The sequence below is a fragment of the Triticum aestivum genome, chromosome 2B (genome assembly GCF_018294505.1).
Source record: "Triticum aestivum cultivar Chinese Spring chromosome 2B, IWGSC CS RefSeq v2.1, whole genome shotgun sequence".
In the NCBI taxonomy this organism is placed as follows: domain Eukaryota; kingdom Viridiplantae; phylum Streptophyta; class Magnoliopsida; order Poales; family Poaceae; genus Triticum; species Triticum aestivum.
Window position 1 is genome coordinate 756,691,404 of NC_057798.1, and position 10,098 is coordinate 756,701,501.

At 42.5% G+C, this 10,098-nt stretch overlaps 1 protein-coding gene across 1 annotated transcript in view; it reads right to left on the reverse strand.

Moving 5' to 3' along the window:
* Positions 1–898: 898 nt before the first annotated feature.
* Positions 899–10,098, reverse strand: part of LOC123047174 (DNA-directed RNA polymerases IV and V subunit 2) — a 9,885-nt gene continuing 685 nt past the window's right edge. The window contains exons 2-8 of the mRNA XM_044470670.1: positions 8,335–8,962; positions 7,414–7,620; positions 5,747–6,627; positions 5,351–5,642; positions 3,689–4,639; positions 2,800–3,071; positions 899–1,770 (exon numbers count right to left, since the gene is read on the reverse strand). Of these exons, the coding sequence (XP_044326605.1) occupies positions 1,269–1,770; positions 2,800–3,071; positions 3,689–4,639; positions 5,351–5,642; positions 5,747–6,627; positions 7,414–7,620; positions 8,335–8,937 (3,708 nt within the window). The 5' untranslated portion in view covers positions 8,938–8,962 and the 3' untranslated portion in view covers positions 899–1,268. The remainder of the gene's footprint in view (positions 1,771–2,799; positions 3,072–3,688; positions 4,640–5,350; positions 5,643–5,746; positions 6,628–7,413; positions 7,621–8,334; positions 8,963–10,098) is intronic.

Below are 10,098 nucleotides of genomic sequence, written 5' to 3' on the forward strand. Positions count from 1 at the left end.
AGGGTCTGGCTAGTTGTTTCATTGTGCATGCGTGACTGTATAGTATGGGCAGGCGGCATAAAGAGAGGGGAGAAAAGCTTGTGACGCTGATGGCAACACACTATGTGAGGTGCCACCACAGAATCGATGGCTGATATTCCCAAATCCCAAAGGCCATTCAACAGAGCGAAAAGCTAGCTACAAGCTAGGTGTCCAGGTTCAGTGCACTCGATCCCTGTCGTCGTTCTAAGTACAGAGACCCAAGATGATGGCTAGTTTCAAAGCAGAGGAGATACTTGGAAAGGGCATGGAGATGGAGATGGAGATGCTTGGGGTATAAGTATTCTTGAAGAAGCATCATTCGCAGAGGCGAGATGATGGCGATGCGGCGGGAGCTTTTCCTCTTCTTCCTCATGCCGTAGGAGGAGGAGGAGAGCCAGAGGCCGTCTGTCGTCGTCTTGGCATGGAGTTCCCCCATTCACACTTCTTGGCTCTCTAGTTCGTCGTTGTTCGTTCAGGTAGGGAGGAGGGTTTTGTTCCTGTAATTCCTTTGTGATGTTTGTATGATCGTATGGTAGGGGTGATGGGATTGTATCTTCTCCTTCTCCTCTTGCTGTTGCAGCTTGATTGTATGATTGTTGTATTAGGGCATCTGGTCGCCTTTGGCTTCCTCAGATGATCCCCCGAAATGCTTGCGTGTGTCTCTGGATGCGATGATGATTGTACTATTAGTTGTGGTGTCTGAACTTCAAGGCGTCTAGATCCAAATGCACGATCACGCCACAGTAATGTGCTCCGATCCACGGTGTTGTCAGTAGCATTCGTGTTTCAGATGACACGACTATGTCGGTACGAGCTCGGTCACCTATTCCACAGCAAACACGAGCAGCTCAAACCAACAAGGCATGCACTGCACGAGATAATTCTGTTCACTAGGGTAAAGTTCATTCCAGGGGCAGAGTGAAACAGGTTCAACTAGCTAAGCTACTACAGTGTCTCAACAGAATTTCCTCAGGCCAGAGGCAGATCCCCACGGCACAAGATATCCTGCACTGCACGACCAGCTTCGCTCCATAGGAGCAGAGACCCGTCCCAGCTACGCAAACGCCATGGTCACAAGGAGTTTCACATAGCCACTACATGTCCATAACCACAGATGACCCTAGCCAACTACCATGTCCACAGCCACAGATAACCTTAACTAACATGTCCATAAGTAACCGTAGATAGATATAGATAACCTATGTACACACCACGAGGACCACGAGCCAACGACCACGGAGCTCGGTCTAGCAGACCTCCGTCTGGAACTTGAGGCAGATGCCCATGCTGAAGAGCTCCTGGTAGAGCAGCTTGGCACCGTAGGGGACGGCGATCTTGACGATGTTCTCCGAGGACTTGCAGAACCCGCAGTAGGGGCCCCGGATCTTCCGCCCGCCCGCGACGGGCCGCATGATGACGTTCGCCCCCCGCTCGCACGTCTGGCAGATGCGCATCTCCGAGAAGTCGCTCAGCGTGAAGAGCCGCTCGTGGAGGTTGGCGGCCGCGCCATGGGCCAGCAGGCAGTCGCGCTCCATCTCCCCGAACTTGACCCCGCCGAACCTCTTCCTGTCCGCGACGGGCTGCCTCGTGAGCGGGTGCACCGGCCCCGTGTTGCGGAACTTCACCTTGTCCTCGGCCATGTGGATCAGCCTCTGGTAGAAGTTGGGGCCTGCGAAGATCAGTTGCTGCATCCTTTTGCCGGTTTGGCCGTTGAGAACGCTTTCAGCTCCCACTCTTGAAAACCCAAGCCTGGAATACAACAAGATGCGTCAACTTTGGACATTTAATAACGCAACAAGTACAGGAATGTAGCCTGAACTGGTAGCTAAACTCAAAAGGTCTGTCCAGCATAACCAGTAGTCAGAGTACGGATGGCTCGGTTTTAATAGTAAAGAGAGTAATATAGATATGAGAAGACCTGGCGAGACTGAAGAGAACAATGTATATCTAATTATTGTGCTTGAACAGTTCAAGTTCTGCCCAATTGTTACATTTACTGAATGATGTTCTTGTATGGTACAACGTACAAGAACAGGCGAATGCAATTTTATTATTGCCAACGACCGGTTATATGATCATTAGAGGTAAACAGCCAATGTCAAAAAGTCATACTACGCAAGTGCATAATCACATGTAACTGGCTATGGCAACCATAGGAAATCAGTCAAATGGTCAAATTATATGCTGCTCTGTTTTCAGACTCAGCTGGGTTTAAAACTTTAAATACAATGAAATGAAATGTCAAAAACAGAAGTGTGGGACTATCATATTTTTACCCAATTTTTAACCAGAATATGTTCATCAAATTGATCAATACATCAGGAATAAAACTATCAGCACAACTGTGCAGGCCATTATGCTAGTTCCACTTGTAACATTACACTGCCATTAATTTGCTCCATAATATAGTAATGAACTATAGCATTTCAAGATAGCAGGGTACCCTTTTGTGATGTAGAAAAAATTGCAAAAGATGTAACTTAGTCTGTACAGGTACCTAGAAAGACTAACAGCATAAATGGAGAGGTGGCTGTCATTACAAGAAAAGATTAAATACAAAGAGGGGACTGATTTTCTTGCCAAGGCACTTATTCGCACGTAGTGTGCGGTACTGCCTTCTATAGATAGCAATATTGAGGGAAGGGGGGAGGGACGCTATGGCCCAAAATGGGCAATACATAGCTCCACCCCTGTGCTCAAACATTGAATCAGTAAATACCTCACTCTGGTGTATCCATGTTCAAAAAGGGGCTGGTTTGGAATTAAGGAGACACTTACTTGTGCAACTGTTCCGAGATCACTTCAACTGTTGCTGTGGTGAATGGTGTTGCATATCTGATTTTACCACCAAGAGCGATTCCCTTTCCCAAAGCAGCTTCAAGCAGCTGGCCTGGAGTTTGACGGGTAGGAAAGGCGTGTGGATTTATCACGATGTCCGGAACTATTCCTTGGCAGGTAAAAGGGAAGTTCTCCTGAGATTCCAGAAAACCAACAACACCTTTCTGTCCATGCATGCTAGAAAATTTATCTCCAACACAAGGTGATCGAACCTGAAAATTCATGTCAGCAACATAAGTTTATGGCTATCAAAAGGAAACACATGCTCTTGCAATGCAAAGACATTGCAAAAAAGACGGGCAAATTCAAGATTTCAACCGTTTGTTACTTCTCTCGGGTATCAGTGCACACTGATGATTAACTTCCTAATCTCCCGTTTCCCTCTTATATAGTACTCCCTCCGTCCCAAAATAAGTGACTCAAAAGTGAGTCAACTTTGTACTAGGAAAGTAGGGTAACCAATTCACAAGTGGGAAGATAAATATATGCAACAATATTCTCTCGAGACCTAGATAGTTACTAAACCGCACAAAAGCAGAAATTTGTTAGTTCACTGGATCATACTCCCTCCTCCCCAAAATAAGTGTCACCGATTTAGTACAACTTTGTACTAAACTTATTTTGGGGCGGAGAGAGTGCTATATTATTATACGAAAGGAGAGCAAACCCAACTAACAAGCATTTTAGTTGCAGTTGGCTTCTGTTGGTGTAGAGCAGAAGGCAAACATTTAGAGAGTTCCTACTGTTTATAAGGTGAATACAATTGCTAGTAGTAAAGTTCAGTGCATGTACTGTGCTAGATAATAGTTATTATTTACTTAACGTATACCTGTCTTAAAGATACAACAGCAAAATGCTTCCCCTCATCATTGGCTGAGAGCAGCACTCTCTGGACCATTCCCTTCTCTGTATGCTTCAGCTTAATACTGTGGTCTTCACCAGATTCTGACACTTTCCCAATTATAATGTCACCAATCTGAAGACTTGAACCCACAAAAGGTAATCCATCATCATCAAGATTGTCAACTCGTCCTCTCTTGCTTTCCATTTTGCCGAAGTTTACTTTCTCCTTCATTTTTAGTCGTTTGTTGGGCCCTTTGGTCTCTACTTCTGCCTTATAGCTCCGCATGAGCTCAGTTCTAAACATACCACGTTCAAGAGAAGCTCTATTCATAACCAGGGAGTCCTCTTGGTTAAATCCCTGATGAATATTGACTGCAACTATCGCATTTTGTCCATTGAAATATTCAGGCCTAGCAAAGTCATCGTTTCTTCCAAAAGTATAATCTGATCTGCCGATGCAATCAGCTGAAACTGTTTTGAAAAGGGGTCTCTGAGGGTAGTAAAGCTGATGAGAAAGAGTATCAACTCTGGTAAGTGGATTTGTTGTGGAGTATCCAATAGCTTGCTGTGAGTGTTTTTCTGCTTGGTACAGCACCCTTCGAGCAAAATTATGATTTGCAAAAGGGATAAGACCACAGCTTAATCCCAACAGAAAAGAAAGATCCAGCTCACAGTGAGTATAACCAGAAACCTCCTCTCCACTACTCTGAAATAGGTGCCTGATTCCCCAGGCACATTGTATATCTTCCTCCTCTTCAACACCAATGAACTCAATAATTTCTTGCTGCATTAGTGCCTGAAAAGAGTACGGAGAGCCCTTCCGTTTTGTAATTTTATTTAGGTTCTCAACCACAAGAAGAGGCCTGAGTAATCGCCCTGCATCAGAAAACACCCGTACTTCTCCGGGAGAATGGTGCTTGTCCCTTTTGATTTCAACCTGATCAGACGGAACATGAAGCATAAGCAATGCGACAAATGACACTGCTGCGTAAAACATTAGCACATAGTGTGCAAATAGAAAACATATGTAGCATCAGGTATCTCCATTATTGTGCGTAAGATAAGGAAGCAATCTAAAATTACATTACTCAAGTACCAAAATTTTGGAAACACAACAGAAATGCATAGTAGGAATTATAGTGCACAAATAGGAAACATATGTAGCAACAGGTATCTCCATTATTGTGCGTCAGATAAGGAAGCAATCTAAAATTACATTACTCAAATACCAAAATTTTGGAAACACAACAGAAATGCATAGTAGGAATTACAAAAGGAAAAATACATTTAGGGAGATAGTACCGACAAATTAAACATGACAATAATTACAAGAACTCGATAGAACAATTACAGAGAGAGTACAAAATATAGAAAACAGAGCATCATGATGCTAGATTACATGGTAGAAAGTAAGAAGGCATGCACTATGGAAACTGTTGTAATATTCAAGCAGATTGGATTTAACTTGCATCGATCTATGATTAACCAAACATGCAAATTAGACCTGTCCAAGACTTACGACACATCATCAGCAATTCTTCTTAAACTAAACATGGTATGTATGATGTATCACTGAACCTAGACACCAAACATCCAAGGACAATGTATACTCGGCCAAATGCTTCTAACCATGGGAAAGAGAGCAAACCTGTGGATCGATCAGACCACCACGTCTCATGCACCTTAAACGCATGACAAATGAAGCTGGATCAGCACAGGATCCCACCCAATCACCATTCAGGAAGATCTTGTCCATTTGGGGAATCTTCTTAGCAGGAATTTCATCCAGTTTATTCATTCCACAAGAAACAAATCTATCAATCAATGGCTGTGCCACTCTAGAGCTAACAATAGCAGTAACAGCTAGATTTTTCACAAGTCCACAGTTTTCACCATCAGGAGTGGACATAAAACACATCTTTCCCCAGTAAGATGGATTGCTGCAAGGTTTTTTCTTCAGGTTAGTTCGCGTAAGGGCATAAAAAGCAAAAAAATAAAAAATGGGCATGTAAGTGTGCAGCACTTGGTTTAAGAAATTACTTACGGATATCTTGCATCACCAGCTTTCCCAGCATAAGCAACCTGCTGGCGACTTTTCCTCAAGTCTGACATCATTTGAAGAGGATTTGTTCTCCTGAGCGTTGCAACAATTCCTGAGCATCTTTCATTTCTTCTGTAGGGATGGCACCAAGAACCAGTAGCGAAGGCACGATTTATACCATTAGTAATAATTGAAGCATCAAGATAGCGCATTGGAAATTCTAGATCACGATCACTATTCAAATCTCTCTGCATGGCCTTAACCATGAGCCTCTCTGCATGCCTAAGATGCGCCCGAAGTTCCCTTCCAAGCAGTTGACCAGGTAACTCCAGCCTCTTGTTCCTGAAATCATCCTTATTATCACATCTGCGCTTCCCAGTAAAGGCCATTAGAAGGCATTTGACCATGTAACCTAAGAAAAGAGCTTTATTCCTATTCCCCTTTATACCAGGAAAGAGATATTTGGCGATATAATCATCAAACGACTCTCCTGGAGGAAATTTTGAACTCTTGACCAAATCATCAACACACTGGCGGGCTTTATCAGACTTACGAAAGCCTTCACACAGTTCGTCAGATTCACTAATAGTTGCAGATATCGCGTTGATAACAGAAGCATCACAGTCTCCCATATCTATCATATCAAATGCTTCCTTATCAGATGATACGCCTAGCGCAAAAAACATTAGCCAAATCGGCAGATTGGCATACAAGAAGGAAATGGAAATGATTTTGCTGCCACTGAAATCATTATTCTTTGTAGAATCAATCAGCTTCACATATATGCGTCTTCGTTTGATTTCAGACAAATAAGAAACAGTCCAGACAGGCCGGTCCGCAATCCAAATCCTGGTCAAGCATCTTTGCTCTTGGGCGATAAATATCTGCAGTGTTCAACGATGGAACCATAGTGACCATAGTGAGATCCAAGAAGCACAGCACATATGTTATGAAAAAAATGCCTTTTTTAGTAGACAGTTACTACTCTAAGAGTCACGCCCCAGGAGAATATCTAACCTGCCTAACAAGATCACGAACTGAGTCCACACATGTCAATGTTATCAGCAGAAGCTCATCTCCATTTAAAACATCGACCTAATTTTGGAAAATCTTCACTATTATGTTGCATAAACTGGAGCTGATGACGCGCGGTTCATCCAAGCCTCCTACCTCAATTTCCCACATTACTAAAAGATCTCTAACAAGATGTAACAAACTAACTAACTAGACACTGCCACACAAAATCACAAACTAAGGTAGCCGCCTCTTAAAGATCTTAAAGATAACAAGGTGCACAAATGTAACAGTAGGCCGGTAAATAATGGCTTAACATGATCGCTCATATTATTATTTTATCCGTAGCAAGGCATGGCTATTTAGCTAGTTTGGCAGAATTTTATCATATGGTTCTAATAACATATTGTAGCTTATTGAGATCATAAGGCTAACACACATGAAAACATATGGAAACAGACCGATTCACATGGTACTCATGTAAACTCTTTTTCTCAGAATGATTTCAGTGGCATATATAATAAAAACTAAGAAAGCTCACAAGCTCTGTACTCCGTCTTAGTGACAAAAAGAAGTGTTTAAAACATTTGATAATACAACACTCCCTGCATGATGCATCAACTAAAATAAGCAAAGAGAGATCAATAGAATTATACCTTCTCCATTCCCCTGATCAAAAAGTATCCACCAGAATCATAAAGGCAGTCACTTTCCTTGAGTTCATGCAACCAGCATAAATTTGAATTAACCATAACTGGAACGCGACCAATATTCACCACATGAGTTTCATCCATAAGAACTCTCTTGTGACCAAAAGTATCTTTCTCTGTTTTAGACTTGTCATTTTTCTCCATTGAATAAATCTGTTAAACAGTTTAGAACATGTCAGTTAATTGAGTGACTCAGTGACTGTAACACCTAAAGTGCACAAATATGAATACACGATATTGATGAGGTAGTTTCAAAATGCACACACCATGAGACATCTTATCACATACTCCCTCCGTCTGAAAAAACGTGTTCCTCAAGATATATCTAGTGCTAGATACATCCATTTGAGGGACAAGCTTTTTCATACGGAGGGAGTGGTTTATTAAAGTAAATTAACATATCAACACAACAGTTCAATAGGATCAAGCGCATAAAGCATTAGCACACGTGAGTGATATCCATAACTATGTATATTGCTGACTGCTGAGCTAATCTGGGAACATCAAGCAGCCATTTGTTCCTTGACTGCTAAATTTCATGTTCTGTCAATAGACTATTTTGATATATTAAGTAGGGTGCCAGGGAATAAAACAACTACCAAATTAATTGAAGACGGCATCAGCTTCACAAGATCAGCCAAGGTCTCATGTCTTTTTACAGGATTAGCGAACAGGATTGAAATTGTGTGTTATCAACAGCATTTAGAAAACAGGGTGGTCATGACATGCATGTCACAGCACTTACAGTTTCAAGTAATTTTAGGGGCATCAATTCTAAAGATTGCGTGCATGTGTTCAAAACTTCATAAACAGACAACAGCATAAAAGAGTAAGAAATTGGCAATAAAGAACATGGAGACTGCTGACCTGAATATGCACTTCTACTTCCATTTTGGAGGAATATGTCATATTTTGGAGGCGAGCATGTCTAGGCTTAAGCTTAAGTGACTCCTCATCAATATCATCTCTGCCAGACCAAAATACAGGCTTTTCCAGTTTCACTCTACCAAACCTGATGACAGCATGCCTCCAACCACCGAATCCTTTCTTTGAGGGATCATAATTTGGCTCGACAGTCACTTCTCCAAGCGAATCAAAAAGCTCTTGGAGCCCATGCGAGACAAACTCATTGTATGAATTTATCTGATGGCTAATCAGACCAAACTCATCAAAAAATGACCTTGATGCTTCCTTGCAAAACTTCTCTAGGCTTCCCAAGCTCATGTCAATTGGAACTTCTGCATGTGACTCGGAAGAGTACTTTCCCTTACCATCACCATCCGAGGATGGTTTCCCATTCATATCAGCATCCATAGAAAGCTGTTCTCTGTCAACATCCATAGAAGACTGTCCATTTGAATCATCCATGGTATGGGACATGCTCTCTTCATTGTCATCCAATTGCATATGGTCCAGATCAGGCTCAGTGCCGTTTGCTGATTGCCCGCTATCGCTTGGTGGATCTTCCATTACGCAAGCACAGGCAGTTAAAACCCTGTCAGGTATCGCAGTTCGCGATGCCGTCATAAAACAACAGGTTAGATATTGATAATTTTAATTAAAAAGGCAATATAAATGCCATATGTGGTACAGCATTAAATACTGGAAATTGAATTATCAAAATGATACATGTGGTACATGCACACACGCACGTGTGCAGTGTTCTCTCAAAAAGGTGAATACCTCAATCCCTGCAGGTTACTAAATGAAGCATGTGGCATACAGTGCGCTACGTAGCACAAAACGTCGAGTGACGGATTGCACAAATGAAAATAAACCCTACCGTAACTTACTCCAACGCCGCTACAGAAGTAGAAAACGATGATGTCGGCTACCCTAACACCAAACAAGTCACAGTGTTGACACCCCTGGCTCACAATTATTACCGTACACGAACAGATGGCGTGCACTGCAAGCCATTCAACACCATTTTAGCCTACCAAAATGTCTTATATTTTGGCACGGAGGTGGTATGTGGCTTACAGTGCGCTACATAGAACAGAACAACTAGTAACCGATTGCACAAACAAAAAGAAACTCTAACCTAACTTACTCCAATCAAGTCAACGATTGCCACTATGTAAACAGAAAACAATGATGTTGGCTACCCTAACCCAGACAAGTCACAGTGTTGAAATCCCTGGCTCAAAATCATTACAGTTAGCGGACAGATGGTGTGCATTGGAAGCCATTAAACATTCGTCGAAGCAACTACAAACAGAGATCATCCCATCTATGTGTCTTGCAGTGCGCTAAGTATCACAAAACGACTAGCAACCGATTGCACAAATAAATAAATAAACCTACCCTAACTTACTCGAACGCGGCTAGGTACGCAGAAGACAATGGTGCCGGCTACCCCAACACCAAACACAGTCATCACCGTCCGTGAGCCGAGGAGGTGCATTGGAAGCCAACGAACGCTTGTTAAAACAAATACAGACAGATCCTCCTGTATATGTGCCCCAACGATCTGAATCCCATCAATCAGTACTACAACGCAAGCAGCAGTGCTACATCACAGACGGGGAGATCTAACAAGGGGGGCCTTTGGGGTGCGTGTGGGTGACTGAAACCCCAAACTTTCGTCAGTTACCGTCTTCAGGTTGAAGAGGGAAAAAAAACAAGCTT